The sequence below is a fragment of the Oratosquilla oratoria genome, chromosome 24, assembly GCF_046742065.1.
Source record: "Oratosquilla oratoria isolate Oo_2021 chromosome 24, ASM4674206v1, whole genome shotgun sequence".
NCBI lineage: Eukaryota > Metazoa > Arthropoda > Malacostraca > Stomatopoda > Squillidae > Oratosquilla > Oratosquilla oratoria.
The window spans coordinates 17,987,441-18,006,012 of NC_134800.1; the positions used below are offsets into that span (position 1 = coordinate 17,987,441).

Consider the following 18,572-nt stretch of genomic DNA (forward strand, 5'->3'; position numbering starts at 1 on the left):
CCTGGGCAGTACCACATTTCAATTTCAAGCATGCTGGTCTTTGATGGCTTAGAATTAAAGTGCATTGTGGTTGTTAAAATGTATCTCTAATCACTGGGACCCATTCAGTGCTGTACATATATATATACAACTTAACCCACTCTCGGAGAAAGATAAGCTGAGATACAGAGTAAACCATATATTTCGACCACTAACTGTGGTCCTCTTCAGCAGTTACGAGGACCACAGTTAGTGGTTGAAATATGCGGTTTACTCTGTATCTCAGCTTATCTTTCTTCAAGAGTGGATTAAGTTTTATTTTATTCGTGTGTTACGACACCTACGTTATTTGATTTGATATACTGTACATATATATTGAACTATAGTGACATTGCACAACCTTGGCACAGCCCAAGCTTCACTTGAAACCAGCCACTCTCTCCATCCATACAAGCTCTAATATTCATGTACAAAAAATTGACCATCTTCATCATACTTCTTTCCCATACATTCATAACAGATTCCATAATGCCAGTCAATCCTGTCATAAGCCTTCTTCAGCTCCATGAAAACTCAAGATATACTTACCTTTTGTCATAAACTTCCCAAAATTTTAATACAAAATTTTTGTCTATGTACCTTCCTTTTCTAAATATATACTGTTCCTCACCAATTACTCCCTGTGTTTCTCTCCTAATCCTATCAACTATCACCTTCCCATATACCTTACCAACTACTACCAACAGACTGATCACCCTAAAAATTGTACATTCATATATGTCTCCTTTGTACTGTGGAACTATACATGTACTCCTCTAGTCTACCTCCCTCTTTTTGGCACACATAAAACAATCTCATCAATCATTCAACTATAACTACTCCACCCTTCACCAGACACTCCACATAAAAACCATCTAACCCATATGCCTTAAAAACATTCATATCTCCATGTTTTTTTAATCTACTCTTTCCCTATAGCTCTATCATTTTCCTCTACCATCATATTCATTTTCCTGGCATCTTCCACTCCTATAAAGCATATGCAGAGCTTGCAAATATTGTACTATCATATACTGCACTACAATATACGTATATGTTATCACAAAGATAATATGTTAAAACATATCTGTAAAGATAATATAGTTACCTAATGCTCCCTTCAATATCAACTTCCTCAATTTCCTGTTTACAGTCTATGGGATTGAGAGTTTGCAACTTTCTTGCCTTAGCTCTCTTCTTCCGAGACACAACAACAAATCCATCCGCCTCCATGCAACAGAAACCTGGGTAGTAATTCACTAAAGATGCCCTCACATCTATAAAAAAAAAAAAAAAATCTCTTAGTTTCTAGCATCAGAAAAATGAGGTGCAAATTTTTAATGTTATGAAAAAGTGAATATAAATCCAAAAGTTTTCAACTGATCTGAACATTGGAATCATGTCATCTCTATATTCTCCCTTCTAACGAAGGCAGTTCCCATTTCTCTAAACTTCCCTTATCTAATCTATCTACTAGGTTTGGGACCAATTTAGTTGCAGCTCTTTGTATTATCCATCTCACTTTATTTTATTTTTTATCTATTTATTTATATTTTTAACCACTTTGGTATGATGATGCCTATGTAGGTGTCACGAGGCATGAATGGGTTCATGAGGATGCCGGTGTCAGCGTCTTGCTTATATATATATTTTTTTGTAATTGTACAGGCAGTAAGGGGAAGATGGGCAGAATATTTTAGGGAATTGCTAAATGTGAAGGAGGATAGGGAGGGAAAGATAGCTGCAGTGGAAAATGCTAAGAAAATGACCGTGATGAGTGAGGAAAATGGAGGAGAAATAAGAAGGATGAAGTGAAGGCAATTGTTAAGATGATGAAAGCAGGTAAGGCACCTGGTCTGGATGGATGCCATGCAGAATGTCTAAAAAAAGGAGGTACAGTGTTGGTGGAGTGGCTGGTGAGGTTATTTAATGTTTGCTGGAGAGAGGGTAGAGTGCCGGAGGACTGGAGGAGTGCCTGTATAGTTCCACTTTACAAGGGAAAAGGGGACAAGTGTGAATGTAGTAGTTTCAGAGGGATTAGCTTGTTAAGTGTAGTTGGGAAGGCTTATAGGAGGATCTTGATTGAGAGGATTAGGAGAGGAACAGAGGGAGTAATTGGTGAGGAACAGTGTGGATTTAGGACAGCTAGAGGTTGTGTAGATCAGATTTTTGTGGTAAGACAAATATGTGAGAAAGCTATAGGAAAAGGGAAGGATGTTTTTTGTGTCTTTATGGATCTGGAAAAGGCTTATGATAGGGTAGACAGAAAGGCACTGTGGGAGGTTTTGAGGATATACTGGATAGGAGGAAAGCTTCTAGGAGCTGTCAAGAGTTTTTATGAGAGTAGTAGAGCTTGTGTCAGGATTGGAAATGGAGAGAGTGAGTGGTTCGAGGTAAAGGTGGGACTTCATCAAGGATACGTTATGTCGCCCTGGCTGTTCAACTTATACATGGATGGGGTAGTGTGAGAGGTAAAAGCAAGGGTAGTGGGTCAGGGATTAGAGATGGTTAAGGAAAATAGAGAAAAGTGGGAGGTGAGCCAGCTGTTGTTTGCAGACGACACTGCACCTGTGGCAGGATCGGAGGAGGGATTGAGGAAGTTGGTGAGAGAGTTTGGGAGAGTGTGTGATAGAAGAAAGCTAAAAATAAATGTGGGTAAAAGTAAGGTGATGAGATGTACAAGGGGTGAAAGTGGCAGTAGTCTGGAAGTGAGCATTAAGGGAGAGCGACTGGAGGAAGTGGATAGGTTTAGATACTTGGGTGCATATGTGGGAGGAAAAGGTGGAGTGAAGGTGGAGGTAGAATGTAGATTGAGAGAAGCGAGTAAATGCCTTGGTGGATTAAAAAGTGTAATGAGGAATAGACATTTGGGAATGGATGCTAAGAGGAGACTATATGAAGGAGTGATTGTGCCAACAGCACTGTATGGGGCAGAAACATGGAACATAAGAGAGGAAGAGAGGAGTTTGAATGTGTTTGAGATGAGGTGTCTGAGAAGTATGATGAGGGTTACTAGGCTGGACAGAGTGAGAAATGAGGAGGTAAGGAGGAGAACAGGGGTAGAAAGGGGGTTGGGAGATAGGGTTTATGAAAGAGTATTAGGATGGTTTGGACACATAGAAAGAATGAGTGAAGAAAGACTGGTAAAAGAGGTATGGAAGGCAGATGTGGAGGGAGTGAACATGAAGGGACGTCCTAGGATGAGGTGGATGGATGGGGTGAAGGGGGCTTTGGGGAAGAGGGGAATGTCTGTTGAGGAAGGACGGGAGAGGACAGAAGACAGGGGTGAATGGAGAATGGTTGTATATGGATGATGTTGTGATGCATGAGGTGGAATGGGGGGTGAGGTAGTATGTGTGAGCGAATTTTGACGCGGCCCAAAGGGATTTCTCCCCGTCTTCTCCTTTATGCATGGGGGGACGGAGAGGGTGGGGGGTTGCCTATTTAATGAAGCGCCCTTGCTGTGGATGTGTTGTGTCTTGTGACACTGCTTCTGACCCAGGGCAGTGGACAAGGTGCAGGGATGACCTATCATCCAGGAGGTGCTAAGATGAGAGGGAGGGTGGAGGGGTGTGGAGTGTATTCAGTGATGGAATGGGTGGGAATGATTTTATGCCTTTTCCTTTTTGGCTACCTCCCTTGTAAGGGGGAAAAAGCCTTGGTATATGTATGTAATTGTACATGAGTTACCCCCAGATTTTGTGAACTGATTTGATCATGTTTTCTGTGTTTATCATTACTAACAGTAAAAGAGAATGAGTAATACAGCAGTGACTTTATATTTTATAATGCGAGTAGTGTGATAAATCGTTCATATGGCAGCCGATGCTGTGCACAATAATTTGATTCATACTAAAGTGGTTAAGGACTATATCAGTGCTGCACATTCTAATTTGGGGTGGATCAGATTGTATTTTTTTTTTTTTTAACTTTCCCATCCCTATACTGTGAAGCCACTCTTATGTTCATCAACTGCCTACATGCCTAACCAATAATTCTGCTATTATATTTGTATTTGTAATGGGCCAAGGATTGGAGATGGTTAAAGAAAATGGAGAAAAGTGGGAGATAAGCCAGTTGTTGCTTGCTGATGACACTGTGCTTGTGGCAGGTTCAGAGGAAGGATTAAGGAAGTTAGTGACAGTTTGGAAAGGTGTGTGAAAGAAGGAAGTTGAAGATGAATGTGGGTATAAGGTGAAAAGATGTGTGGCAGCAAATTGGAAGTGAGTATCAAGGGAGAGAGACTGGAGGAAGAGGACAGCTTTGAATACTTGGGTGTGAATGTGGTGGGAAGGGGAGTAGTGGAGGTGGAGGTAGAATGTAGATTGAGAGAAGCAAGTAAATGCCTTGAGGGATTAAAAAGCATAATGAGAAATACACATTTGGGAATGGATGCTAAGAGGAGATTTTATGAAGGAGTGATTACAATATCAGGTGTGTGCAAGTACTGCAGGTACTGTAACATTTCACGGACTTCTTTGTGACAACGTTTGGCATATCTACAAGGTATTTGGTGACATATCTCCATGCTAAGCCCAGTAGTTTTGACATGTTGTTTACCCACTCATCATTACACAAATAGAGGGGGTCACAAAGTGTCTCTCTATTAATGAGAGTCAGTTTTGATATATAATGTTGTTTATCAGCACCTTCAAGTTCTTTGAAGTGAAAGGTTCCATTTTCATGCAGTGTTTCTTGTTGATCTTGCAGCCTCGCATCTTCTATTGCCTCACAGTATGCACATACATCTTGTTTACAACAAAGCTCCTACATCATGCAAGGCTGAGAAAAATTTAAAGTCCTTAACCCTATAATGATCCAAAGTAGAAAGAATTTGCTTCCTTACCCTTATTTTGCTAAATAAAACAAATAATATTACCAACAATCCCTTATATATTCAATGAAATGGTTAGGGGTATGGCAGCCATACTCCAAATTTTCATGGTTAGAAGTACAGCACACTTTGCACATGATCAAATTCAGTTCCATTTCAGTAGCTCCACCCACCTCAAGTTGAAATTCAAAACAGCTGAAGCTGATGAGCCACTCCAGAAGAAATTTTAAGTAAATTCCAAATTTATTTTGTTTGAAGAGTTATTGTTGTTCCCTAGACTGTCTGTCCAAGCAGTCCCGTCTCCCCAAGGAATGCCACAGCTGAAATGGGGTTTTCCCACAAATCCTTTATGGAGTGTATGTTGTGTTCTTTGCGTGATTGTGTATAATGCTGTCTTCCATGATGTGTTGAACAGTATGGGGTGAAGTGTTACATCCTGGGCATTTACCCACAATGCAGTCATCCAGTCTCTTCTGGTAGCTTAGAAGGGCTGGGTGGTGGTCTCATCACAGTCTGGCCAGGTGGACTCTGTCCTTTCATGGGAGAGAGGATTCAGAGGGATGGATATCAGGGGGTCTGGCATGCAGCAATGTGTTGTCTTTTAGTGTGTTAATGGAGCAGTGAGTGATCTGATTAGGAATATGTTTCTGGAGGCTGGTATTTGGTGGTTTTGGAGGAAGAAATGAGAGTATTTGTGTGTGATATATGTATTTGTGTGTTTTTTTATATTTCTTGGTGTGTGTGGGTGTTCTGCTATGTAGTATAGTGGGTGTGCTGTATTTGTGGAGGCTGCAGCCAGTGTTTGTGTGGCTCTCATACAAGGTGATCTTTGACTTTGAGGGCTTTTGTTTCATATTTGAAGAGCTGCAAAATACAGTTCAAACCTATGAACAAGAACATTATTCTAAGCTGTATGGTATGTTAGGTTAATAGGTTAGGTTTGGATAAGTTAGGTTAACAGCCAATCACAATTGCAAATATGACACAACTGATACAATACCATATTCATTATTATGATCAGTTATGAATACATTAGTGATGTAAGAAGTGACATTGTGCTGCACATGCTACACTGCCATATTCCTATCCATGAAAATTCAGGGTAAATTTTTAGAAGTGCACACCTATGTGATATAGCAATAGAAAAACACCTACATGATATAGCAATAGCAAATAAGTAATTTTGTCATTTATAATACATCAACATAATATGCATTCTTCTTGGCAGAAATTAATAACAAAAAAGCTGCAAAAACGATTTACTAACAAAGTCATGGCGGGCAAATGCTATGCCATGTTTGTTTTGATAGATCCCGGGGTTGAAGCAATGAAAAGATGATAAATTTGTCTATTCTAACCTATCTACCTACCTAACCTATATTCAGTAATGCAGTACCTGTAATTCTAAAGATCATCTGGGTCATCATCATCGTCACGGATGCAGAGGTTGAAGAAATGGAAGGATGATAAATTTATCTATTCTAACCAACCTAACCTATATAACCTAAGTTGTATTTAGTAATGCAGTACCTATGATTCTAAAGATCATCTGTGTCATTATCATCGTCATGGACACTGACGGCCTGATTCAGTACTCAATCAGACTGTGGGGAATAGAGTTGTTGCATAACTTGAAGGTAGCATTACTGTGTTTGTAACAGCACTTATCAATATCACCTGGAATTGGAGAACACCTGGTGCATAACGTGAAAGCCACCATCTAACTGACATTGATTAACTGGACTGGTCAGACGACATGGAGTCTTGATACTATGCTTGCAGCTTTGATCAGTAGTAGTATTATGTATATTTGCTTTTAGCAAGGTTTTTTGTTATTGATTTCTGCCAAGAAAAGTGTATATTGCATTAATGTATTATAATTTACAAAATTAATAATTTTCTAATGCTATATCACACATAGGTGTGCACTTATAAAAAAAATGAAAAATTTTAATGATAAAATTTAGTCATTTATTTGGCTGTGTTTGGTACTATGAGGGGATATATGTTTTGGACACCATCACTATACTCCATGAGTGTCCTATGTATTCTATGTAAATGTTGGACATAACAGAGTTGCTACCCAAGGCAGTACTTTTCTGATCATTCGACAACGTCATGTGAAACATACTCTACTTAGACCAAAGGTTTTTGACATAATTATGTGACTTGCTGTACTATCAAATATCACATCATGAGATACATACACAGGAAATTGTTAAATTGGATTTTGTTGCGTTCAACAAATTGAAATTAAATTTTCAATTAGTGTGGTTTTAACTAAGATTTTTTCTTGTGTTTGCTTCGTAGTTAACAGCAATATTTTTTTTTTTTTTACAGTCCAACACATGCAATAGTCTCCTCTGGGAGGGTTCTTGTTAATTCAGTTCAATTCAAGTTAACATTTCATACACTTTGTCACTGGGTCTCACTTTCTCGTGTTTTGTGATGACAAGTTGTCGCTGTTTGTTTACGTTGTCCAATGCTGCACCCTGTGCTTTATTTTGTTTTCTTGCATCCTGCATGACGGCCGGATATCGGCATGATAGTTCGAAACTCAGTAGTCAACGCGTATCTGTGGTATGAACACAAGGGCATCCCCGAGCTACGGGTGAAGCTAAGTGTTTAAAGATTTATTATAGTGTTTTATGTCTTTCAAATGTGACATTGCTTGAAAATGGCAATAAACAACTGTTCTGAATATATATTTTTGTGATATCTGAGACAAATAATATATAGAGAATGGAGTTATCAAATTGTGAAATCAACATAATGTAAAAGAATAAACATCTAAACTTCCATTTGGAGTAATCCTGTAGAGCAGTAGGTCTTAGAGAAGAAAGACTATCCACTACTTTCTTTGATTACCAGGGAACCACGAGTTGTTCGTATTATTCAATCATCACATGTTCCCGTGTCCACTTGGGACCTCATCTCCCACTATCACTTCCGTCTACTACTGTTTCTATCAGACATTTTAGTATGCAGGCATATGTTAAACAAGGACAAATATCATATTATATTCACCCGTATAACAAACCCATGTGGAGAATATCATGACTTCCGACAGATTCCCCATCTCTTTTAATACGTAATGCTGACGGTGTAAGTTTAATCTAGGTGACTTCCCCACCGAGTTAATTGTGGGGTACTCCTGTGAATTTTTACAACGTTCACAGGAAAAAAAAAAAAAAACATTTGATCGGCAGGGACTCATCTGACCCTAAAAAGTACAGTGTTTGTTTATTATTTAACTATACCTATGCATTTATTTATGTATTTTATTTGTTATTTACATTATTATAGTTTGTTATTTACATTATTATAGTTTTATTAATATGATTTTTTTCACATCCGACCTAGATATGGATAAAAAGGTCTCCTGTCGGTAAGCTCCGCATTTGTAATTCTTTGTGTATCTTTGTGAGCATCAGCGGCGGCGCCAGGAATTTTTAGTCGGGGAGGCTAAGGGGGTTGAGCAATTGTTTTGGGGGGCTAATAGTAATATGATAATACACATATATTATCCTCATTTCAGAAGGGGAGGGGGTTAATGGTAGGGCTAGCACTGATGGCTGACAAATCTTTAGCCCTGGCAATTACAAATTCCACTTAATAGAATTATTTCAATGAGTGTTTTAAATGTTCAATTTGTTCATTTCAGTTGGGGGAGCTAATGGGGGGGCTGGCCACTTTTTTTTTTGGGGGGGGGCTAAAGCCCCTCCAAGCCCCCCCCCCCCTGGCGCCGCCACTGGTGAACATGTAATCATTTCACTTTTTCTGGTTAGTTTGGATATCCCATTAAAACAGTATTATAACTACCGTGGCCTTGGGGCCACTTGGTGATTTTCTTCGTCTTTGTTCTGATGGTGATGTGTGCATTGACTTCGGGCGTGGAATGGAAGATAGATAGGGGAATGGGTGAAGGTTGAGGGGAGACGTTCTCTCATAGAACGCATCCCTTCACTTGTTTAGTACACTCTTCGTCGCATTTACACTTCATGCTATCGGGTTTACATGAGGTTTGTGATTGAGGTAAGTTTCATATCACTCGCCAATCACGAATCACCAAAACACTTCTGGTCAGTTTCAAATTATGTCTCGGTCTAGCTAAAAAGGGGTCCGACGGATGTCGCGCCGAACGTGTAGTGACCTTTTTTGAAGGTCTATGGGAGGTTCAACTTCACCTTAACTGAAGTGAAAATGTGCACAATACATACAATAGATAATCCCCATACATGGGAATTAGAGATGGGCAATACACGAGAACCAATAATCAAGAAGTCACCAGGTGGTATATAAAAAGATATATAATGAAAACGATACATCGGTAACTCGACATTCCTGGAGAGGGTAGCCAACTATGCTTGGTCCTATGGTGTCAAGTTTTTTTTTACATAATGCTTTATATATATATATATATATATTATATATATATATATATATATATATATATATATATATATATATATATATATATATATACATACATACATACTTATTGGTAGCTCTGAATTGAAAAAGTAGTTGTATAATATGTTATACATGCTTTCATACACTAAGCATTCTAGAATACTGATTTCATACAGCTTGATAAGCTTAATTGCTGTATTTCAATCTTAATCCTAATTCTACAGCTATCAATTTACTAAATTACCTAAGGCCGTAACCACAGATGTCTATATTAATTTGTGCTAATAGCCTATTTACTCTAAAAAAAAAATGCCTCTGTCGGGATTTATACCCAACACTACATAACACCAACTAGACAGCGTCACCACTTATATATTTGGGGGGTTCACATCCCAACGGAGATGGTCAGCACGCGTGAGCAGTACTGGAAGTCAGGTACTACCGTGAAGTCACAGAGACCAGATTGAGTCTCCTCAGGGACCATGGCGAAGCCCTGGCCAGATACAGGGCACAAGGTCCTCCAAAGCAAGATGCTGTAATGACTGTCATTTATCTTATATTGTTTGTTTTGTTATTATTTGTCTGTTTATTATCATTTGCTTGATTCTCATTTATTATTAGTTATATATCTACTATTATTTACTCTTTACCTGTTTGTTTATTATTTGTAACTACACCTATGTATTTATTTTATATATTATTATCATATTACTATATTTTTATTTATTTATCATTATTATAATTTTTTTCGCATCCGACCTAGGTATGGCCCAAAAGATCTCCTGTCGGCATGCTCCGCCTTTGTAATCCTTTGAAAATCCTTGACGTCCAAGCGTTACGTTCGGTAGTGGACTATGCTATGCCGCTGTGACTTTCACTTCCCTCAAATCGAGAGATATTCTCGAGGTCCTCCCAAAATCAGGCTCTCCGCACCATCACCGCGGCCCCTCCATGAATCAGTGTGGAGAATCTTAGACAGGAGGCGGGAGTTACTTCCCTTCGCCGACGGGCGGAGAAGCTGTCTTCCTGTCTTCTCGTCCTGTTTCTGAACGGCATAAGGGAGAGTGACGTCAAGGCTTCACTTCTGAGTGCCCTGGATGTCGAAGGATACTCCACCGGTCATTCCCGGAAGGCCTATGCGATGTGTGTGATCCGCGCCTTTGGACTCCAGGAAGTCTGGCGTCGAGTTTTGGACACCTCATTCAGACTATAACGCCCTCCCCCGTGGCAATTTTCTTGCGCCAGATTCCGAAGTTTCCGCCTCACCAGAAGGAAGGCTAATTGCGACCCAGCATGTTTACGGCCCATGGTTCTCGAGGGGGCCATAAGGACCATCCCGCGCAGTACTACACTGACGGCTCTGTGGACCCTCTCACAAGAAGGTTTGTCACGGTTTTTGTAACCGCCGATGGGGTGACCGCACTAGAGTGAGTGACGGAAGCTCCATTCTACAGACGGAGCTTACTACTACCTCCAAAGTCTTGGATCACGACCTCTCTGTTGGTCAAGAGGTAGTTGTGATCCACACAGACCCAAGATTTATTAACGTCATCCGGTCGGGAAAAGCAACAAATGGCATCTAATTAATGACGCCAATCCAGCATTGCGTGAACATCTTGTACCATCAATAGAGGTCTGAAATGTTTCTACCTTTTCAGAATGAGGGCCAGATGAGACTTTTGGAAGGAGGCCGCGGGCCGGAGTGAAAAATGAAATCCCCAGAATTACTCTGTTTTGTACAATACATTGAATACAATGAATAAATTAAACAAGAATTGCACTAAACAACCTACAAATCAATGAGACTGCTGGTGCTGTTTCCATGAAGAAGTATTTTCATGTCTGGCTCGATGGTTGAGGTAGACAACAGAAGAATGTCATTGAGGTGGCGGTCTGAGAGTTGGGAGCGAAGGTGAGACTTCGTGTACTTCATTTTGGAGAAGAGCTGTTCGCAACAGTAGGTGCTGCCGAACATAGCCACAATGCGTTGAATATGGGCAATGTATTTATGACAATTGTTAGAAGGAAGGATGATGTCGCGGAAGAAGGACAACGGAGAAGAGGTGCGGAAATTCGCCTTCATTTCATCGTTGCACTGCAGCTCCACTAAGTCCATCTGCAGGGAAGCAGGGGCGTCTTCCACGGGGAAGTCAAAGGGAGCAGTGAAAAGATTCAAGTCCGCAGCCAGCACCCCGACTCCTGCAAAACGGGAAGCAAATTCCTCACGCAGAGGTGACGACACTAACGCAAGTGTCCAGGTCCACGTCGTCAGGGGCACAAGCAGCAAGGCGAGGAAAATGCACAAACTTACCAGAAGCCAATTGAGCTTCCCACAAGTGCAGCTTAACCTCGAAGGCAGTGATGTGCGCGTACATGTCTGTCACGAAAATATCTTTGCCTTGCAGCATCATATTGAGGGCGTTCAGGTGCGCCGTGATGTCCGTGAGCAGGGCCAGGCGAGCTAGCCACTGCGGATCAGAGAATTGATCAGCGTGGGGAAGGTTCTTTTGACGTAGGAAGGTGGCAATCTCCTGTTGTAGGTCGCACAAACGAGACAGCATGGCCCCACGACTCAGCCAACATACCTCACAGAAGTAGAGCAGGTCGTTGTAGTGCACGTTCACCTCGTCCATCAGTACCTGGAACTGACGGTGGTTAAGGCTGTGGGAGAGGATGGAGTTGACGACCTTCACTACGACAGACATGACATCAACGAGGTTGGCAGACTTGGCGCACAGGAACTTTTGGTGGATGATGCAGTGCATCATGTTAATGGGCTGAGTGTATCCAGCGGCTTCACAGTGGCGCACTAGCAGCAAAGCGGCGCCCTTCTTCTCCCCAACCATCGCCGGGGCACCGTCGGTCGTCACGCACACAAGACGAGAGAGGTCCAGGGAGTGCTGATCAACACACTGAAGCACGGCGTCGCAGATGTCTTGCCCAGTGGTGGTGCCGCGCAGCGGGACAAGCTGGAGGAATTCCTCACACACCTGGAGGTCAGCGGTGACGCCGCGGATGAAAACGGCCAGCTGGGCCGTGTCCTTTGTGTCGGTGCTCTCATCCAGAGCGAGGGAAAAGGCGACGAAGTTCGAGCTGCGTGTTTTGAGTGAGTCGTGCACGTTGTCCGACATATCCTCGATGCGACGACGAACGGTGCGGGACGAAAGGCTCATGCTCTCAAAGGCAGAACGCTGCTCTGGACAGACGGAGTCCACTACAGCGAGGAGGCATTCCTTGATGAAGTCCCCATCCGCGAATGGCTTCATTCGGCGAGCAAGGATGCGGGAGACTTCATAACTGGCGCGCGTCACCTTTTCGGCCTCAGCATTCTGCTTGCGGAAGAGCGAAGTTTGTTTCTGCAGGTTGCCTGATAGTCTAACGATGGCGTCCTTCCTCTCGGCTGCAGACATTGACACAAAGTGATCGGTGCTCTGTCTCCCAGTGGCGGCGCACGTTGTACTCTTTTACGAAACCATTTATAACTGTCTCCTGGCAGAAGGGCGGAATCTATCGTCCACAGGATCCGCCTTGGATATCATTGTGGGTAGCGAGATTACACGCAGGGAGAAACAATCACGAACACAGGAAACTTTGTGGGTCCACGTACAACAATACCCCCTCTACTACCTGCTAGGAGCTGTCTAAGGTCGAGGGGATACCCTCCCTTCCTGATCATCTCCGGTACTGTTGGATATGGGGAAATGCATATCACAACATCCTTACCTGAGTGTTAGGGGAAGCATATTAGATGAACCTGTATGTATTAATCCTATTCTCGTCGCGGATGTGTACGGATCTTGAAATACATGTTTGTCTTCGGTTGTTTTATTTACGTCCGTCCGCCACTGTGTGGGCCATAGGTACAAAGGTAAAAACATACAAATGTGCCACTTAGCGCATGAGCATTGCAGCCGTCTAATTCGATCCTGTTTATAATGGATCGAATAGCTATGCATTAATACCAAATACATAATAAGTACCGCCACCCCTGACAGTGGCAAACGTGGACACCGCTTCTTGAGTTCATATATGAACTGAAATGTTCCGGACTGCCGAAAAGTTGAGGGCCGCGCGGAATGGTTAACACATGGACGTGTCGCAAGTTTTGAATTCACTGCTACGACCCGCGTTCTCGCGTTGTCTTACGAAACCGCTAAGTTAAAACAAAATCGTGCTTGAAATAAATCAGTAAATATGATTTTATTTTATCTCGCGCTAAGTAAAAAGTGCGTAAAACTCGTGTTACTCAAAAGTTGAGTGTGTAGTTTACCATGGTCTTGGATCACGTGTTGGATTCGTGATCAACAACTATTATCCCCCCAAATGAGAGCTCAGACCTCGTATGTGCCTGGTCTATGGGTAATGCCGTAACCTTACACATACGCACACACAGAATTTCCCGCCCACGAGAGTTAGAGTGCCAGCTCGCAGCGCGGCGATGCTTAAATTACTTCACCCCTGGGCAGGAATCGAACTCGGACCGCTGAAGTAGTGGTCGCAAAAGTCGAGCCGTGTGTGTGTGGTTCACCATGGTCTTGGATCACGTGTTGGACTCGTGATCGACAGCTATTACCCTCTCGAACGAGAGCTCATATATGCCCACATTACACACACACATGCACTGAATGGAGGATTTCTTGCATGGAAATAAAATGAGGGTAGTGCTCAGAGAAAAGAATTCAGCTTGGGAAGAGGTGATTAGTGGAGTTCCACAGAGATCAGCACTGGCTCCGATAATGTTTGCTACTTATGTGAATAACATGGATGAGTGTGTGGAATGTTACATGAGCTTCTTTACAGATGACTCAAAATTGCTGAGGAAAGTGAATACTGAAATGGACTGTGAATCGCTGCAGAGAGATCTGAACAAGGTTTCAAAATGGAGTCAGAAGTAGGAAGTGGACTTCAACATAAAAAAATGTAGCCTAATGTAATTAGGAAAAGATATATATATATATATATACATATATATGTATATGTAAATATATATATATTATATTTATATATATATATATATATGTATATATATATATATATATATATATATATATGTATTTACCTAGTTGTATTTTACGGGAAGGGGAGCTATGCTCGTGGGGTCCCGTCTTCATATCTCATTTTATCTAAACTATTTTTAAATTCATGTATTGTATTTGCACACACCACTTTCTCATCTAACTTGTTCCAACTGTCTATTACTCTGTGAGGAAAGCTGTTCTTTTTCAGATCTCTTCTATAGCTGTCTTTTTTTATTTTCTTTCCGTGTCCTCTTGTATTTCTATCATCCCATTTTATCAGATTCTCTCTATCAATAATTTCTATGCCTTTCATGATTCTGTAAATAGCTATCAAATCTCCTCTCTCTCTTCTTTGCTCTAGTGTCTGTAGTTCAAGTTTTGCTAGTCTCTCTTCATATGATAGTTTTGAGTGTTGGTGCCAATTTTGTAATTGCTCTTTGTATTCTTTCAATTTTTTTTTATACATTTTTTTTTTGTACTTGGTGACCATATCGTTCTTGCATATTCCAATCTTGGTCTTATCAGGGTGATTAGGATTTTCTTCACCATTTCTTCATCCAGGTATGTAAATGCAGCTTTGATTGTTCTTATTAAATCATAAGTTTCTCCAAAAATCTTATTTATATGTTTCTCAGGTGACATATTATTCATAACAATGACTCCCAGGTTCTTCTCATTTTCTACTTTTTTTATTCCTTCTTCTCCCAATGTATGTGCTCCTGTTATTCTGTTTTTGCTTTTTCCAAATTCCATTATACTACATTTTTTTGTATTGAACTCCATCTCCCACTTCCTACTCCATTCCTGTACTTTATTTAGATCTGTTTGTAGTGATTCACAATCTTCTTCCGTGTTCACTCTTTTCAGTAGTTTTGCATCATCTTCAAAGAAGCTCATATAGCTTTCAATTCCTTCATCCATATCATTAATATATATAGCAAACATTATTGGGGCCAGAACTGTTCCTTGCGGAACACCGCTTATTACTTCATCCCATTTTGAGTGCTGGTCCCTTATCACTACTCTCATTTTTCTTTCTTGCAAAAAGTCTTTCATCCAATTTAGTAGTTTGCCCTGTATTCCTCCTTCAGTTTCTAAATTCTTTAGCAACTTCTTTTGTGGCATTTTGTCAAAAGCTTTCTTTAGGTCTAGAAATGCACAGTCCGCCCATCCATCTCTTTCTTGTATTATATCTATTAGCCTTGAATAGAAACATATTAAATTGGTGACGCATGATCGTCCTTGTCTGAATCCAAATTGCCTTGGATTTAACACATTGTTTTTTTTTCTAAATATTTTACCCATCTACTTTTGATAATTCTTTCACAAATTGTTGCTATTGTACTTGTTAGAGAGACTGGTCTATAGTTGGTAGGGTCTTCTTTATTTCCTCCTTTATATATAGGTACTATATTTGCTTTTTTCCAATCTTCTGGAACTTTTCCTTCTTTCAAGGAACTGTTTAGTATGCTATGTATTTTGTCTGCCAGTTCATTCCTGCATTCTTTTAGTATCCAGTTTGCTATTTCATCTGGTCCATGCGATTTTCTGACATCAAGATTACTCAAGTGTGTTAATATTTCATTCTTTGTTACTTCTATTTCTTCCATAGGGGGGACTTTCTCTTTCCATTCGTTCTCTTCAGGTTGTATGTTCTCCCTTGTAAACACTGATTTAAAATGTTTGTTCATAAATTCCGCCATTTCCATTTCCTCAGTGTATTCAACTCCCTCTTGTCTTAATTTCTCCAAGTCTTGTTTGTTTTTCAGTTCATTGTTTACAAATCTGTAGAATAGTTTTGGTTGATCTTTACACTTTTCTATGACATCTTTTTCATATTTTCTCTTTTCCTCTCTGCACGTTTGTACATATTCATTTCTATAACCAGTATATATTTTCCATTTTTCAGGCCTTCTGTCTTTTTTCCATCTGGTCCAGGCTTTGTCTCTTTTGTCTTTTAACTCCCTACAGCTTTTGTTGTACCAGCATTTTACATATTCTTTTTCTTGTTTTTGTCTTGGGACATACTTTTCCACTCCTTTTTTGTAAATTTTTGTCAAAATATTCCATTTCTCTTCTACTGTTGTTTCTTCTTTGTATATTTCTTCCCAGTTTTCTTGTTGAAAGAATTCTCTTATTTTATCAAAGTTTGTTTTTTCATACATCATTCTTCCTTTTCTATATTGTTCATTTCTTTTCATATATTTTTCTTTATTAAGTTCCAGTTCAATCAATATGTGGTCACTTTTACCTATTGGTGTTTTATATTCAATCTTGTCCACTATTCTAGGTTCAGATGTAATTATTAGGTCTAGTCTCGATGGCTCTTCTTCATTTCTATACCTAGTGTTCTCCTGTATCCATTGTGTCATTGTATGGTCAGTAACCATCTCAAGTAGAGCGTTTCCCCATGAGCCGTCTCCACCCTTTACTGTCATCTCTTCCCAGCAGATTTCTTTGCAATTAAAGTCGCCCATCATAACTATTCTTCCTCCCTCTTCCATTATCTTGTTTAATGCTAGCTTTGTGTCCTCTAACATACTTTTATGTTCACTCTCTTCCCATGAGGCTGTTTTCGGGGGCACATAATTTATCACAAACTTTCTGCTCTTCTTATCTCTGTCTTCTACTTCCATCATTATCATCTCTACTGTATTCTTTCCATATGTGACACACCTCACGTTTATATCCTTCTTAGTCAGGAACATAACTCCACCCCCTTGCTTTGTCTCTCTGTTTCTAATCCAATAATTATATGCATCATGTCCTACACTGTTGGGTGGTAGTGGACCTTTTAATTTTGTTTCTACAATTCCCATTATGTCTGGTTCTTTTTCCTTCAAATAATCATTCAGCTCATTCAATCCTGTAATTAATCCATCTTTATTTGTGTAAGACACTCTTAGTTTTCTGTCACTTCCATTGTGTTCTCTGTTTCCCTTTTGTTTTTCTCTTGTATGTCGACTTTCTTTAGTTTCATATTCACTACTCTCCAATAGAATCTCTCTTTTTCTGACTCCGTTCTTTTCTCGTTTTTTTTTCCTTACCTTCAAGTCTTTTCTTTTTTTCTTCCTCTCTTTCCTCTTTATTCATTTCCCTTCTTATCCATACCTTCTTATATTGTTCACTTGTTGCTAGTTTCCCTGTTTTGGATAAGATATTCTCTGCCGTCGTTTGTGACTTGAATTTAATCTTAATTGGTCTGGTCTTATCTGTGCTATACTTTCCGAGTCTAAATTTCTCTTCGATTTGCTTCATAATTTCTGGTTCATCTTCCTGAACTGATTCTAGTAATTGTCTTACTTTTTCATTTTCCTCTTTGATTCTTCCATTCCTAATATAATTATACATTTCTTCTTGTCTGCTAAATCTCTTACTATATTCTCCTTTTGTCTCATCACTTTAATAACCGAGTCTTCAGTATGTTCTTTCAATTGCTGTTTGACTATGTCAGTGAATGAAACTTTATTGTCTTCTTGGGTTGCTTTCCAATTCTTAGCTTCTTTAGTTATGGCCTCTCTGTTTTCTTTACTATTCCTCTTCAATTCCTCATTCTCCACCTTTACATCTCTTAACTGTCTTTTTAGGTCTTCTATTTCACCAGTTAAGTTTTTGTTCGCCTTCTCTAGTTTTTCCAATTTTTCAAACCTCTCGGCGATTTTTGTCATCTTGCCAAACCTAACTTCCCAGTTGTCAGACATTTGTTGACGTTTTTCCTCCAGTTTTGTCAGTCGGGGGCGGTTGGTATCCGCCGCCCTTTCATTAAATCCTTTGAAATTATCATTCTCACCTTCCATTGTACTGCTCTTATCTATGTTTCTGATCTTTACATTTTTATTAGACATTTCGTCGTCACTCAGTTGGTCGGGGGGCCGTTTTTTGATGTTTACATTTCGTCTGTCTGCCTGGGCCAAGTCTTCTCCTTCCTCATTTCCTTCCATTTCCCTCAGCAATCCCTCCCCTTCTCCTCTTTCCCACTACCCCACGAGCAATTTTCCCCCCACCCTGCAAATACAATAGGTACTTCCTTTGCTTTGGAATCCTCTATTTTTCACTTTTTCTTCAGAACGTCTTCTAAGCCGTCCGTTCGTTGAAGTGTGTGTATTTACCTAGTTGTATTTACCTAGTTGTATTTTACGGGAAGGGGAGCTATGCTCGTGGGGTCCCGTCTTCATATCTCATTTTATCTAAACTATTTTTAAATTCATGTATTGTTTTTGCACACACCACTTTCTCATCTAACTTGTTCCAACTGTCTATTACTCTGTGAGGAAAGCTGTTCTTTTTCA

At 40.1% G+C, this 18,572-nt stretch overlaps 2 protein-coding genes across 10 annotated transcripts in view; both read right to left on the reverse strand.

The window, feature by feature from the left end:
• LOC143038502 (SRR1-like protein) overlaps window positions 1-7,426 on the reverse strand; it is a 57,943-nt gene extending 50,517 nt beyond the window's left edge. Inside the window, exons 1-3 of one of the 9 annotated variants that reach the window (XM_076207756.1) lie at window positions 7,285-7,410; window positions 4,668-4,826; window positions 1,127-1,295 (exon numbers count right to left, since the gene is read on the reverse strand). In XM_076207756.1, coding sequence (XP_076063871.1) covers window positions 1,127-1,251 — 125 coding nt within the window. In that variant the 5' untranslated portion in view covers window positions 1,252-1,295; window positions 4,668-4,826; window positions 7,285-7,410. The other 8 variants (XM_076207754.1, XM_076207757.1, XM_076207755.1 and 5 more) reach the window with 8 other exon arrangements.
• A 3,628-nt stretch (window positions 7,427-11,054) lies between these two features.
• Window positions 11,055-12,675, reverse strand: LOC143038288 (general transcription factor II-I repeat domain-containing protein 2-like). The gene is made up of 2 exons (XM_076207308.1): window positions 11,577-12,675; window positions 11,055-11,464 (listed from the first exon to the last, which is right to left on the reverse strand). Exons 1-2 carry the CDS (start codon window positions 12,673-12,675, stop codon window positions 11,055-11,057), a joined length of 1,509 nt encoding a protein of 502 aa, XP_076063423.1.
• Window positions 12,676-18,572: the final 5,897 nt, after the last annotated feature.